This window comes from Martes martes (assembly GCF_963455335.1).
Source record: "Martes martes genome assembly, chromosome: 7".
NCBI lineage: Eukaryota > Metazoa > Chordata > Mammalia > Carnivora > Mustelidae > Martes > Martes martes.
Window position 1 is genome coordinate 126,428,895 of NC_137894.1, and position 16,340 is coordinate 126,445,234.

General features: G+C 38.7%; 1 protein-coding gene across 10 annotated transcripts in view; it reads right to left on the reverse strand.

Moving 5' to 3' along the window:
• NRXN3 (neurexin 3) overlaps positions 1-16,340 on the reverse strand; it is a gene marked incomplete at both ends in the record, with an annotated part of 1,490,367 nt that overhangs the window by 937,754 nt on the left and 536,273 nt on the right. For 6 of the 10 annotated variants that reach the window (XM_080809437.1, XM_080809438.1, XM_080809448.1 and 3 more), the window contains one exon: positions 12,073-12,099. The exons of the other annotated variants lie outside the window; for them this stretch is intronic. In XM_080809437.1, coding sequence (XP_080665563.1) covers positions 12,073-12,099 — 27 coding nt within the window. The remainder of the gene's footprint in view (positions 1-12,072; positions 12,100-16,340) is intronic. 10 annotated transcript variants of the gene reach the window in all.

Genomic DNA, 16,340 nt, shown 5'->3' on the forward strand with positions numbered 1-16,340 from the left:
GAAATAAAGGGGTCTTCTTGCCTACCCCCCTTCAGTGTTTCCATTTTCCTCCTTTTTATTTCCTCTGGAACAGAGGAGGAGCCTCTGTTTATGCAGTAGATTTCAACCTGCCCACACTTGTGAATAATAGCAATTTTATTTTTGCCATCTCCTAGGTTCAAAACTAAATTTCATTCTGTTTATGTTGCTGTGCATCCCACGTCCAAGAGGTTTAGGTCACTGTATCCTTTCTAAGTGGTACTTTGCTGTGGTGCCTCCCCCCATCTTTTTTTTTTCTTTTTACTAATTCTGAAGAAAAAAATGGCCTGTGGCAACATTATGAGGTAGTTTGACTTAGGTGACAAAAGTACTCATTTGATTAAAAATCAGAAAATGAGATTTATGAAGACTTATGCCTGCTACTAATCACCCTGAGACCCTATGCAATGTACTTGGATTCCACAAGCTTCGGTTTCCCCATTCGTAATACAGGGCTATTTAAAAAAAAAAAAAAAAAAAAAAAAAAGTGTTCCAGCAAGCCTCTTGGGAAGACTCTGAACTCATAATCATTCAAGAATTTGCTTCTGGAGACATGATCTCTATTCTGTCTCTCTTCTGGAACACATAGGCCTTTTAACATTTTTTTACTGCAATGTAACTTCAGCCATTTGGGAAGACAGACATTTAAATCATTATAACTAAACTCCACACCTCCTGCTTTCACCCCTTGATATATTCTCCTGCTTCCCACTCCCTAATGAGGGCCCTTCCGGGAGCCACCATGAATGCTGCCTCTGACAAACGCTGGAACAAAGCTCCAGTGACAACGGTGTCATCTTTCTGGGTTCAGTTATTACATAATCAGATTTACTCTGAAACTTTATTTTTATTATTTTTTTTTTTTTAAAGATTTTATTTATTTATTTGACAGACAGATCACAAGTAGGCAGAGAGGCAGGCAGAGAGAGAGGGAGGAAGCAGGCTCTCAGCTGAGCAGAGAGCCCGATGCGGGGCTCGATCCCAGGACGCTGGGATCATGACCTGAGCCGAAGGCAGCGGCTTTAACCCACTGAGCCACCCAGGCGCCCCTGAAACTTTATTTTTAGAAGGAAAATGTATATACCCCTTCAAGGCTTATTTCCTTAACTTCCAATAAACTCTATGTTAGAAAGCTTTGCGATTTTAGTCACTGAGCCAACAGAACAGCCAGAAAATTACTCCATTTCTTTTAAAAGCAACAATCCCTGATCTCTAAGTTTGTTTGTTTGGTGTTTTTTCCCCCCCAAAACGGATGCTAAAATTAAGAAAAACTGTGTTGAGATGCTCCGAACCAGTACGAATCAGTACAGAGACTTAGGCTTTGTGTCTAACTGTTCCAGAAACAATTCAAATTAAATCTTCTCCTCCATAACACATAAGTGAGACCTGCTATAATACATTCCTACTTGAGCATGTGTACACACAAACACGTATTTCTAGGCACAATGGGGAAGTAGAGCCATTGATATATTTATCTTATCAACAAACAGGAACAGAGGGTTTGGTTGATAATATTAGCACATCCTACAGCTCACTGATACAGTGGCCCTTCCTAATTTTTAAAAGACAAACTGTCTCTGCAAACAGGCAAATAAAATGGATCAGAGTACAAAAAGAAATCTTCAAAAATAGAAGGAAAAACAGAAACACCATTTTACTCAAAATTACAGTGCCCGAGGGGTGCCTGGGTGTCTCAGTGGGTTAAGCCTCTGCCTTTGGCTCAGGTCATGATCTCAGGGTCCTGGGATCGAGCCCCACATCGGGCTCTCTGCTCGACGGGGAGCCTGCTTCCCCCTCTCTCTCTGCCTGCCTCTCTGCCTACTTGTGATCTCTCTCTCTGTGTCAAATAAATAAATAAAATCTTTTAAAAAATTACAGTGCCTGAAATACAGCTGTTGAAGGAAAGCAGGAACACACCTTGCTTTGGCTCCAAGCAGGTAGTCAGATGAGAGAAGGCAAGCCAAAACGGAAAAAGAGAAATCATGAAAAAGATTTAGCTAAGTACACCAGCGTTTAGGACCCAACATAAGGAGTACACATGTACAGCTGGCCCTTGAACAAATGCATTTGAACTGTGCAGGTGTACTTAATATGCAGATTTTTTATAGTACACTACTGTAAATGTATTTTCTCTTCCTTACGATTTTCTTAATAATTTTCTTTTCTCTAGTTTATATTAAGAGTACAGTACGTAATACATGTAACTTAAAAATGTGTCACTGAACTGTTTAGGCTATCAATAAGGCTTCTGATCAACTAAGGTTATTAACAGTAATGTTTTAGGGGAGTCAAAGGTTATATGTGGATTTTCCACTGCAAGGAGGTCGACACCCTAACCCTTACAATGTTCAAGGGTCAAATGTATTGTGAAAAAAACTATTATGTTGAACTGAATGTTGGAATGAACCACCCCTGAACAAAATCTATGAGAAACTCACCTGGATTTTAGAGACATAGACCACCTTCCTCAACTTAACAATGGGGTACATGACCCAGTAAATCCATCGTAAGTTGGAAATATCACAAAATTAAAGTGCATTTAATGCACCTAACTTACCAAACATTACAAGTTAGCCTAGCCTACCTTAAACATGCTCTGAACATTTGCTAACAGTTGGGTAAAATCTTTTCACATAAAGTCTGTTTTATAATAAGGTGTTGAATATTCCATGTAATTTACTGAGTACTGTAGTGAAAGTGAAGCAGAGAATGGTTTTAAGTGTATCACTCATTCGCCCTCATGATCCCATGGCTGCCTGGGAGCTACAGCTTACCAGCTCATCGCCATAGCCCAGCATCACAAGAGAGTCTCGTACTGCTTATCGCTATCCCAGGAAAAGATCAAAATTCAAAATATAGCTTCTATTGGATGTACATTGTTTTCTCACTATTGTAAAGTCAAAAAAATCAGAGGTTGAGCCATAATAAGTTGGGGCCAACTGTACATGCACTTGAGTTCCAATTTCTCTAAGAGAAAGAGAAAATTTTTAAAAGGGGGGGCAGTCCTCTAGATTCCTTCAGGATTCTCCTTGGAAATTCATAGTATGAACCCCTAAAACTGACATCAACACCTGAATTCAGTTAACTCTCAATAAATGCTCTTGAAATAAGTGAATGAAGAATGAGGAAGAGTGATGTGTAGTATTTACTGATACTCATCTTTTCTTCATGAAATTTTCTAGATTTCAACCAAAACTTGGCTAAATGAGACTTCATGAAAATCTTGTTTTTTTCTAAAATACCTTATTTTACAGAGAAAGTAATATATATTCTTTCAGATTTTAGGGAGAAAAGAACAAAGTCATTCTTGGTTAATTTCCTTTCTTATAGAATGACAATAAGACAAAGAGTCATAGATTACAATTGTCAGCTCATATCGCTTATGTTGATCACTAAAAGTAGTTGTATAAATAATAAATTAAGGTAGAGGGATAGGCACATTTCATTACCTCGTTGATTTAATTATTTATTGAGCATATACTACATCCTAGCTTCAGGTCATGAAAATCAAACAGTGGCAAACATCAGCACAAAAATTTAAGGCTGGCTAATAAAAACAATTAAAAAAACATGTTAGGCTGTGCTAATATAAGATACCCTCTATGTATGCATAGGTCTCCAAACTACCAACATTAGTTTAACACAATTAATTCCAGTGGCTTGAAGTGTGACTGGGAAACACTTCTGAGAGTCTACATCACCTCTCTTACCTAGGTAGTTCACAATAGATCATTCCTAGATTGGCAAGGTGTTTGCCTATTTTTAAGATGTTTATGTAAAGAAAGTTCACTCTTTTATTTAGCAGTCTTTCCTAGAAGTCAGTAACTCAGTGAACTCTGCTTATATCTATGCACTGTGTGAAAACATGTGTTTTTAGTTTAGTCTGTTTTCTCCTTTCTCCTTCTCTTTCTCTCTTCTCTTTCCTCTGCTTCCTCCTTGGATGAGACAAAACACACTCTCCTTTGGAAGCCACTTAATTATAATTTAATGTTTCACTCTCACTTCCCATCTACTCTTTAACTGGCACATGAGCTCAATCCCTTTACCTGTTCTAAAATCCAGATGAAGAGTTGCCAAAGTGCTTGCCCGAGTGGACTTCTCCACACCAGGAGCTCACTCACATAAGAGAAGCAAACCAAAACATGATAACATTTGTATCCTAGAGCCCAGGGACCATTTTGAAGTAAGAAGAAAAGTGGCCTTGGGTAAAGCAACTGAAGGAGACATTTCTTCTTTTAGGGTCCCCTTTAATCTGTTCTCAAAGGACATTCCCAGAAGTTGGGGGTGGACGGTACCGTAGTTAGAGCTGCTAAACGGCCATTCGTTTTCCATTAACGGGCATCACATATGGATCTGATAAAGACTGAGGCACCAGCCTTTGTATGGCATGTGCATGAGTTTAATCACCCCAAGGTCCAAGTGTGAATCTTTAACATAGTGGCTCACCACACACACTGGTTGAAACCAAAATACAAAATCTCCTAAAAAAAAAAAGATGGCCCTCTTCTCCTCTTGGGGAACTAGCTCTCCTTGCTAATCATGGTTTGCATCAATTTGATGATTTTTAAATGTATAACAGGAACGTGCAAAAGAAACTGGACAGTAATGTTCTTAGCCAGAAATCTATAACCTTGTTGCAAAAACTCCCATTGCTCTGACTCGATTTTATCTTGGTTCCTATTTAGAGTATATGAAATTGATATTAGAAGATATTCAAGTCACAAATATGTTGACATCATCTAATCAGACCTGTGCATTTTACAGATATTTTCACTTGGGACCACTATTAAGTGTTTATTAAAATGATACCAAGGTTCCAGAAACGAACACAGAAGAACTCATGAAGTTATAATATTTTCATTAGTTTTGGGTTAACATCAAAAGTTTTTATTTATCAAAATGCACTGAGAGGAAAAAAAAATCCTAATATGACCCCATGATGGTCTCAACAATAGTTGATGCCGAATCCAGTGCAACTCTGATGGCCTCGAAAAGCATTTATTACTACCCTGAGTAATTGACTAGAAAAAGTAGGATGCTTATTTTACAGGTTCTGTTAAGCTACCTAGTATGGTTTTAGGGATATATAGTCATCCATTCTTTTTTTTTTTTTTTAAGATTTTATTTATTTGACAGACAGAGATCACAAGTAGGCAGAGAGGCAGGCAGAGAGAGAGGAAGGGAAGCAGGCTCCCTGCTGAGCAGAGAGCCCAATGTGGGGCTTGATCCCAGGGTCCTGGGATCATGACCTGAGCCGAAGGCAGAGGCTTAACCCACTGAGCCACCCAGACATCCTTATAGCCATCCATTCTTGAACAAGTAAGGTTCTTGAAAGATCATCTTTTCAGTTGGCATCATCATGACATCATCATCATGATGTCATCATCATGACTACCACCACGCATACAGCACAGATTGTGTCCTAGGTTCTCTTCTCACTCATGCCCATTTTACAATTGAGAAAACTTGAGAGTTGAAATAAATTGTCCAAAGACCCGTAAATCATTAGCAGTAGAGATAAGGATTACACCCAGGCTGTCTGGAGCCAGAGTCCTGCTTGCTCTTGGTAATTGCAGGAAAGTGGCTTTTTACTGGGATACTCACATCGATAAGAGGAGTCTAAGAGGGAAAGCACACAAAATTACTATAACATATTGCCACCTTTCTAAAACACCTGTGCTTACCAGAAAACAAAAACAAGATTAACATGAGAAATGCTACTATAAGAGATTTCTATTTAAAGATTTCTAAGAGAAGTCTGCACCAAAGTTTTGAATAACAATGGTTCCTATATATACTTGAAGAAGTTAAAGGAAGGAAGGAGAAGGGTGACAATGGCTCTCCCTGGAATACGTGACAGCAACATTTTGAAAAGTATTTTAAGAAAATGAAGAAAAAGTTTGATAATAGGGTGTGGCAAGGGTAAGGAGAAACAAAAATTCACATATTGCTGTTAGGAATGTAAATCTGTACAACTTCTTTAGAAAGCACTTGGGAAATACCAGTTTTTGTATTGCACTTATCTGTTGACCTAGTTAATTCCATTTTTAGGGATTTATCTGATAGACATTCCTGCACATGCATGCAAAGACTAATAAACAAAGGCATGCTTTTTTTTTTTTAAGCAGTAGTAAAGAGCTGAAAAAAAAATCTAAATGTGTATCAGTAGGGTATTGATTTAATCAACTCTGGTATCTCCACAAAATGCAGTATTATGTGACCATTAAGAACAAAGGAGACCTTAATATTCTTACATGAAATAGTCACTAAAATATTTTAAGTGAAAAAGAGCAAAAGTCAGAAGAATGTGTTAACATTGTGTTAAGAAGGACAAGGAAAGAAAAAAAGGGAAAGAATATAGTTATAACTGTATGTTGTATACTTGCGGATTATCTTTGAGAGAATATACAAGAGACTAATAATTTGGGTTGCCTCTGAGAAAGAGAATTTTGGTTCTAGAAAGGCATAAGAGGGAGAATTTTTACTTTTCCTTTGTTCCATGTACAGTTTTTTTGGCCATTTAAAAATAAAACCATCCTGAATTAGTATTTATTAAGAAGAGCTTAATATTAAATGTTTAGGAGGCATCCTACTATCATTCTCAAATCTGGCTATTATCGATACTATTAGTAGACTTGAACTTGGAAGTGTTTTATGTTACAAAAAACATAAAACATTCCAGAGAGAAATAAAATGATATACTACTTTTTAAAAATCAGGTTTTGAGAAATGTAGAGCATAATCATTTAGTACGGAAAGAGAAACTCTCAGTTGTGATACTGATAGTTTGAGACACAGCACGTTACTATACTATCTTACTTTGGGATTCTCCATCTCCACTAAAACTCTAAGTGATATGGTCAGGCAAATGACTGATAGTCATGGTTATCCAAATATCGGAACAAATACCAAAAGAGGGTTCCAGAATTTCCTTCCCAGAAGACTTTGAATAGTGAAGAAGTTAGCCTTTCTGTTGACCTGAGGTATGTGTTTCTGAGTTAATAGGATGAGCTAAACATTTAGCTCTGGGATTTCTAGATAAACTAGGCCTGAAAATGAAATAACATAGTCCCAGTACCATAGAGAAGGAAGAAAGAGAAAAAGGAAGCAAAACCCCCCAAAAGTCTAGTGCAATAAGCTGTATTTCACCAAGCTACGCCTAAATTAAGCAAGAAACACCCACACACTGCTGACTTGGCCAAGACACTGGAAATTGAGTCTGCTTAAAAACAGACTAAGGCACAGAAGCTAACACAAAAGGCAAAAAGCAAGTGCTAGGCTAGCAGGTGCAAGAGAAGGAATATTTAGTAAATACTAGTAGCCTTTAGAGGTAGGACTTGGAGGTATCATATCCTTATGATGTTATTTTCATATAGCTCTTATATAATTGTATGCATCTATGATTATTCAAAGATAACAGTCAACGGAAGTGGACAGGATTACCAAAGCCGTTCTCTCACTCAAGGGACTACAGGGTCAGTATATTTTTGTATGCCACCCTATTTCTTTTCTCCTTTATAGCTAAGAGGGAAAGAAAAATGAACCTTGTTACAGATAAAGTTGAGACTTCAAGTTCAATGTAATGAGGGGGGTTCCGACGACTGCCTAAATAATCAGGCATGTACACAAACTCACAATTTCCTTATGACATATCCACCTCTTTTTAGAAAGATTGAGAAAATAACCCTACACAGAGGAATTAGCCTTTCAGAGAAGGGAAAGGCTAAAAAAAACAAAAGGATGAAATTGATATTTACTTTTATGTATTTCATTATATTCATTCACGTCATCTGCATATGCCATTAATATGACTATACTATATTCATTGAAACTATGCTGCACACAGCCTGAAAGGGAGAGAATAAAGTAGGGGCCAGGAAATCCAAGGGCAGAGTCAAAATCAAACAAGGTGGAAAACAACAAACCTTCTTCCATACTTTGATTTGAGCAAACGTCCATGAGGCCAATAAGAAGTCCATACCTGTTTTCAGAACTGCATACTTCTTAGGGTACCGCCAGCCTCATGGAACCGGAACCATAGGAACAGGTGATTTTCTCCAAAATTCCCAGAAAGTAGCCCTGTTTTCTTCAGCAGTGATACAGAATGGATATCAGGCCACCCTGTAGTTCAGTCACCATGATGACTGCCAACTCTGTTGACCTTTTGCAATTTAATGGTAAATTCTAAGCTGGAAATTTCCCAGTTATACGTTTTTGAATATTCCTGCCAATTGAATCAAATCCAGCAACGTCCAGATTTCAACCTAAGGCCTCGATTTGTACACTCTCTAATATATGTCTGGGAATAGAAGCCAGAGAAGAATTTATGTGTGGTAGTATTCTTGGAAGATTTGGAAAGCAGGGGTAGCAAGATTTAGAATGAGTAATGGTAAGTATATTGTAGATCTTATGGGGAAAAAGAAAGCATTGGAAAAGAGAAAGAGAGGAAGAAAGGCAGAGAAGCTGATTCAAAACAAAACAAAACAAAACCTGTTCCTCTTCTTGGAAACACTCAGCACAGAGCTGGGCCAGAGTCACCGACAGAAGGACCAGACAACAAAGGCCAAAAGAGAGAGACTTTCATCTCAAGATCACTGTCCTCTATTACGACCAGTTGTCTTCTCCTTACATGAGAAGGCCACCCTTCTTTTTCATGTTCTTTTCTCCAAGGAGTCACACAAACCCTTAAAAACAGCCATTTCCCCAAACATTTTGCAGCAGACAAAGAGGAAAAACATAGATGATGTCATTCTGTATTTTACCTGACTTTCCAGAAGACAGGCATTCTAAAAAAGGATTACCGGAAAAGTACATGAACTTAAATTCAAATGTGGTTAAAGCTTAATTCAGCATGTCCGTTCAAGGGAAAAAAAGCAGCTCTGTTCTGAAATGTGAGTAATAACATCCTCTGACTTCTATTGAAATGACACCTGAGATGTAAGAGGAAAATCCCTCCCTTTCAAACTCAGGCTACAGCTCAATCTCATCACAAAAATTGAGTATGAGGAAGGATCTGCTCACCTATTAGAGAAACAGCTTGAGATGCCAGAACAGATTGAACTATGGACTTGGACATCTAGTCCGCAAGGAGAGAGGTCTGAGAAATTCTGATTACCTGGATCTGTTTTAGTTGCCTAGCCTTCTTGAAATTTTCCACCCAAGCACCAGTAATGCCAGGGATGGAAAAAAGAAGATACGTGATAAAAATGACATGTCTTTGAATTCTTAGTTTTTCTTAAAACCTAAGATTCATAAGCTAAATAAGATTCACACTGACTTGCATTCTTCTGCATAATATATCTCTTTGGTCTCAATTCAAGTTTTTACTCCAAATCAACAATTAAAATCGACTTCAAGAAAATATGTCACTTTCATTTCGTGACTCTCCACTCCTCTGGGTGCACATCTATATACATCAGCACTCAAGATGTTAGAGTGAAGGACTCCTGCTTTGTTTTGTTTTCTTTGGTTTCTATCCAATCACTGTTCAATTAGTGGGCACTATGTATTCTTTCTCTGATGTTCTCCCCAAAATTATCTTCCTCAGTATGTTAAAGGTTTATCTTAAGAATTCAAAATTGATTTCCAAAATCCAATCTTGGCTCTTTACCTAAATATCGAGCTAAAACTAGTTATACTCTTACTATACTGTGATCAAAGCAGAGAACACATCTTTGCTGACATACTTCTTCTCAATGATGGTTTTGGTGGTTCTGAATAGAAAATCTTTTATCACGTCTAGAAAACCTGCTGGCATCTATGTCCTGGAAAAGAGGCATTGCCTTCCTAGAAGAAAGAATTCGGGAACTTGTCTAACGATGACTTTTCATGGCTGATCAGAGAGAGTATGTGAAATTAACTGCAAGATAAAGTGTGGATAGAGCACAGAAAGATGAAAGTGTGGACAGAGCACAGAAAGCAAGTCCAGATACCCCGAATGAACAACTCCTTCAGTTCTCTATTCTGCAAATGCGTGTCTAAGCCAGAAGATGCTAGATTCAACTTAGAATGAGATTTTTCCACCTTCATGCTTTCCATAAATGCACTATAATTTTTGAGAAGCCAAACACAAATAACTACATATCATATGATTCTATTTATACGAAAAGTCCAGAAAAAGGAAGATTTATAGAGATAAAAGCAAACTGGCAGTTGTCTAGGGCTAAGGGTAAGAGCAGGGATGAACTGCAAAGGGACATGAGGGAAATCTGGGGCTGGGGGTGGGGTGACAGAAAAGTTCTAAAAATGTGATTGTGGGGGTATTTGGACAACCCTATAAATTTAATAAAAGTCACTGGATTGTAGGCTTACAGTGGACGAACTTGTGGTATGGAAATTATATCTCAATAAAGCTGCTTGAAGAGAAAATGCCAGTCTTTAGGAAAAAAAGGATGTTTCAATTAGGCTTTTAATGATCTAAATATCATGAGAAATTTCTGGCTAATTAGAAATGTTTAAACACAGCAAAATAGGACATTGCTTAAATTAACTGAAAATGATGCCAAGACAAGCATAAAGCACTCTACTTCAGGAAGCGGTTGTTTATATTGAATTTTTACATTTCTTTTCTTCTGTTAATTTACATAGAATGTTCCCCTGCCCCCAGAAAAGTAGATTTGGGCTTTATTAATTTATCATCCTGATAATCAATCTCCCAAGAAAGAAGATTAAACTAGTAGCACCTATAAAATATAATGGAATAAACAAGCAAATGAAATATAAAAGTTGGATTGTTTCCTTTTCTGAATTTGTTCCTGCTAAAAGGCCCCAGTGAGAAAAGAAGTAAAAAATGAGGGGGTAATACTGAGAATCATGTGTGTTAGATGCTCAACCAATCCAAATTTGTCTTTCTGGATCCAGAGGAGGAACATATCCCCAGCTTCCTTTGCGTTTTGGATGGAGTCATGTCTGAGAAAATATGGGCAGAGGTGATGTACTGGGCCATCACTTCCAAGTAAGTCAATAAAAACACACTGCATTATATCCAGGCTCGCTCTCTCTCTTCCTTATGGATATGGCTGGAAGTGAAGAAATCCAAGATGGTAGACCAAGGTCATGAAAGAATCCTAGATGCCTGAATTACTTGAAGAGATCGGCACTGGCACTGAATTTTGCCTGAAGGAGAAGTAAACCTGTCTTCCGTTGAGCCACTGAAATGTTGGGATTGTTTGTTACAGCTAATTACCGTAATTACCCTAGTTAGTTATTTAATTATCTTAACAGATATAAGATGCCATAAGACTCAAAGTATATTTCTTCCTTTTATCAACTAGACCTATTCTTTCCCTCCTCCCTATCCTTCCTCTTTCTCTTCCGGTTCCCTGACCTCATGACTCCAGTTAATGTTTGTTTCTGAGGCAGAGAAAGAAACACATGAGTACTATTCAGCCTGCACTTCATGAACATCCTTCTTCAAGAACCAGAATGTTTGAATGGGATAAAGTAAAAATAATAGGCTGCAATTTTTCATTCAGAAGAGCCAGAATGTTTCTCAAGCCTTTGGTTAAAGTGTTGCATTATCACCAAGAACAATGCTTTGCGCCCACCCTCTGAGGGAAAAACAAAAAACAAACAAACAAACAAAAAAACCCTACAGCGATAAATGTTGGGAAACAAATGTCAGAGTTGGCAGCCACCTTCTGGGTCATGAACTTTGCTTTTATTTTCTGAAGCTTTCAGTAGTGGAGAAGTGCATTCTGGTTGCTCTAATGCTTTCTGTCCACCCCTGAGGATTATTTCCCCAAAACAACAAATTACCATTTCATTTCATTTTCAAGTTGTTTCCTTATCCAGGTGCCCTTTCCTCCTTTTCTGCATAAAGAGCAAATGCAAGGAAAGAAGAGAGGACCTACCCCAATTCAGAAACCACACCCTGGGCCACACTCAGGCCATGACCCTCACCCCAGCCCTTCACCTTGTCAACCCCCGTTCCCCCCAACTCCATAGTCAGAACACAAAATAATTCAAACAAAAAACAGCTCATAAAACAGTAAACAAAATAAAGTCAGTTTTTCTTTTCTTTAAGAACAAAATGAAACTTGAGGGAAAACTTACTGGAGTTACAGTTTATCCTGATACAGTCTAGATGGGGAAAAATAAATGAAAGATGAAATTGCATCCTTCAAGGTAACAGCTGCAGACATCCAAAAACAATCAGTCCACCCTTCCGGGGACAGACACACGCAAGAAATGTGGCCATTTTATATATATATACGGTATGTACAAGTTTAAGGGTGGGTGTATATGTACAGTATATCATTTAGTAAAGTTGGATACATATATATATACACACACACACATATATATATACACATATGTATAGAGATATATACTGGTATACATATATATCCACAATAGACACCAAGTATGCCGCTCCTTTTTTTTTTTTTTTTCAAAAAACCTACTCATTTATATAAAGGATTTCACACCTGAACTTTGAAATATTAATTTTGTTTGACTTGGAAAATTATGCAAAAATTTCCCCACCAAATGCAGGTTATAGTCTATGTCCCCCTATAATGATTTTCTCCAAATTTGTCTTTAAAAGTAGCATCAACACAATTTTTGTATTAGTATTCCAAAGATATATCACCAATTTGACACGCTATTTATTTTTTCAAAAAAAATCTGTCCATGAAGTTTCTCAGTGCAGTATTTAACCCTTTCTCTTTTTCTAAAAACAAACTCCCTCCACCCTCTTCTTTGTTCAGGTCCCAGATGCTACAGAAATTTACGTAGGCAGACTTGCCATTATCCCTAGAGATAAGGAAAGGGTTAATACCACCCGGTCATTTCCTGTCATAAAATGGCCACTTGCAAACAGCTAACCGCACAAACACCCATCCCAGATTTTAGAGAGGTGGAGTTGGGTGGTGGGTCAAAGGAATCGTATGATGTTATCGCGATGGACTGGGTTCTCTGCTATTGTTTCAAAGGCTCCCTGACCAACCCACTCATGAAGCCCATCTTCGTCTTCCTGCCTGAATGCTCAGACTAAATCAAGTGCCTACAGCATTCAAGGAGAAGGCGAGACAGGTTTATGGGGAGGAGGTCTTGGGCACCTTTGACATCCTACCTATCTCACTCTATAATTCTGCATCTTGAGGGAAGAAAATTCTCTTTTTTAAATTTTTTAATTTTTTAATGGGAAAGAGAGGCAAGAAAGGGTGGCTAATTTTCTAGTCCTGATAACCCGACGGGTTATCCTATGCCAGAGATCTGAGTATCTATCCTTTTATTAACATCTGTTTAGAGTCATGAACACTCAGCACAAAAGGTCTAGAGTAGAGTCAATGATTATTTGCAGGGGATTGGGTAGAATGGTTAAAAAAAGGTCTCAGATTAGTTGTTACAAATTTGCCCAGTTAAAACTAAATTTGATTTATCATGGTGGGAATTTCAATAAGAATTTGTTTAAAGCTGGATACTAAAAAGTGAAAGTAAGACAAGAAAAGGAAAAAAAAAAGTTACAGGAAAAAATTGCAGTTAGAAACTGAGCTCCTCTGCCTAAGGCTGACCCAGTAGTTTTGGGGGACTTGTCAAGGATAAGGCCACCATTTGAATTTCCCAAAGTAAAACATTTTAAGTAAGCAAGTGAAAGAGGAACCAGTGGCATAGGACAGGGCAGAATAAAATTATGGAAATCCAGACAGGAGAAATCTAGAACACCCAATCATTCTGAGGAAGGAGGTGGGATGCTTATTTGTTCCCCAGAAGAACATCTCTTGAAAAAAATCTGGGTTTGGTTTCGTGCGGTTAGGTTTGTCATGTGTCGTCAACCGCAACAGAAAAGTGGGAGCAAACAGCCCTGGAGCAACTGGTACGATCACCAAACAGAGGAGGCCATGCCCCCGGTGAGGACTGGGAAGGGGGGAGGGCAAGTAGGGAGGAAGGGGTGGGGCTTCCGCTACCAGCAGCACCTGCCATCAGCCAAAGCTGGAGAAATGCCGCTTCCTGATGTATTCAGGAGACAGGGGAAACAGGTGTAGGGCCATTAAGAGAGAAGGGAAGAGGAAGAGTGGGCCTAAAGCAACAAATTTGAGAACCGTCAACAAGAAAGGGTTGTCTTCTTTTGTTTCTATGCTGTCGAGGATTCTATTTTTAGTTTTTATTTTATTTTTTTAAGGTTTTATTTATTTATTTATTTGAGAGAGCGCACAAGGGTGGGGGAGGAGTGGAGGGAGAAGGAGAAGCAGGCTTCCCACCGAACTATGGAGCCCAACGCGGAGCTGGATTCCAGGACCCTGAGATCATGACCCGAGCAGAAGGCAGATGCCTCATGGACGGAGCCATCCAGGCGCCCTGAGGATTTTATTTTTAGATGAGGACCCAGTCTAGAGAGAGGTGCTGGATTCACTCAAATGGTTCCATGAACTGAAAGGTGTCTCTAAACCAGTGTGAGGACTTGGAGCTTTCCAGAGGGTGGACAACTGATTAAGCCAAGAAGTGACAGATTATTTGGACACTTTACCTGAAGAATAAGTAGATCAAGGAAAAAAAAAAAAAATCCATCCCAGTGCCTTGCTCATAGGCTCTGAGACGGTAGTCTTGATGATGAGGTTGTGTTTTTTCATGAAAAGTCAATCCAGGGAATTGGGCTGGGAGAGCAACTTCCTTTACATCTACCTTGAGTAGCTGCCAAAGTTCAGTCTCTGCCTTACCCTTGGCAAGGTACCCGAGGGGTGTCTGCTTATCTGTATACGTCTGTGTTGTTCATCCTGTTTCATTTAGATGTTCTTTTGTTTTATTTTAGTAAATGAGATTATTATTTTCTAGATGAGTAAGCTTTGGGTAGAGAGCATGGAAGAGGTAAAAGTTTCTAGGACTTGCGTGCATTCAACAGTGCACACTGTAAACAGTCGTCAGCAAGCCCGCATTGCCAGAGAGAGAGCATCTGGAGAATTTGAATGCCATTGACCAAACTGCATGATACTCCCTATGGGCCTCCACCATTGAAGAAGGCTTGCCTGCGTTCTGCTGAGGATTCCCAAGGGCCATGAGCAGATGCCAATGCTGACTGACTCTTCAGCTGTATGGCTTAATTCAAATCAGGCACTACGGAAAAAAGACTCCCTCTGGGCATGTTTAAAAGGTAACCATCATGAAAGCAGTTAGAAGTCATCAAGACAGCCACATCATTGAGCCACACAGGATTGACCTGTGGAGATAACAGATAACCCATGTTGATTTAGCATTTTAGAAACCCGGGTTCTAGTCTCAGCTCCACTATGGACTTTTTACGTTTGCTTTGAAAAGCGCTACATTTCTTTCTTTGTCTCACATATGTAAAAGAAAGCATAAAAACACTTCCCTGGCTTATCTCACAAGATTACTGGCTGAGTGAAATAATGCTTTTAAATCTTTAAATTTACTATCATCATAAAATGTTATTATGTATTTTTAATCGTAAGGGATCAAAAGATTTCAAAAACGGACTGTGTGTTGTAGGACCTTCTGACACCAGCTCTTACCACTTGCCCTTCAGAGAGCAAGGCCCGTGGGAAAGCCTAGTCTTCTTGACACTTAGGAGATGGATACATTACATCACAGAAATACACACTAGGCTTTACGTCATGAGCATATATGCATGACCAATTTGAAACAAACTGTAGCATCATTTGTGCATAGGCTAGAATGGAGACACAATTGAAATGGTGAACAAAATGATCACTGGAAATTAGTTCTTTTGGAGTAAATGTGCATGCAAACGCTCCTTAGAGATATTTTCTTCTCTAACGAAGGAAAGGGAAATATGAACTCATATTGGGAGAAAACATTCACACAGGGGTATATTTTGGCGAGGGAAGGGAAAGAGAACCTTTAAACAAAGCATGAATGTAAAGAGTTTTGTATACATAAGCACAGGGAATTTCAGTTCAGTTTTCCAGGTTAGGTTTGAAAGTAATTTAAATAAATTCAAACCAGTCGTTCTGGTGAACCACGCTCTTCAGGGAACAAAAAGAAGGCACTATTGCTTCTGAAAAGCACAGGGCTCTCCAACTCCCTCGTGCCTAAGATATCTCAGCTTTGGAGGAGCGAGACTGAGTATATGCTAGAAGGAATCAAGAGGCAAATGTAGTCTTTTTGAGAGGTACTTCTCCCAGATTTGGGGCAAATAGAAAAAAAATGTTTCTAGGAATACACATGGGAATTCTTACTAACCGCACGTGTGTGTGTGTGTGTGTGTGTGTGTGTGTGCATGTGTGTGTATAAGAGAGAGAATCTGTCCATCTCCTTCCTCATCCCCTTTATCTTCTCCCACTTGTATCTCCTTCTGAGATATGAGACCTACCACAATGAGCTTTCTCATTTTATAAAACAAT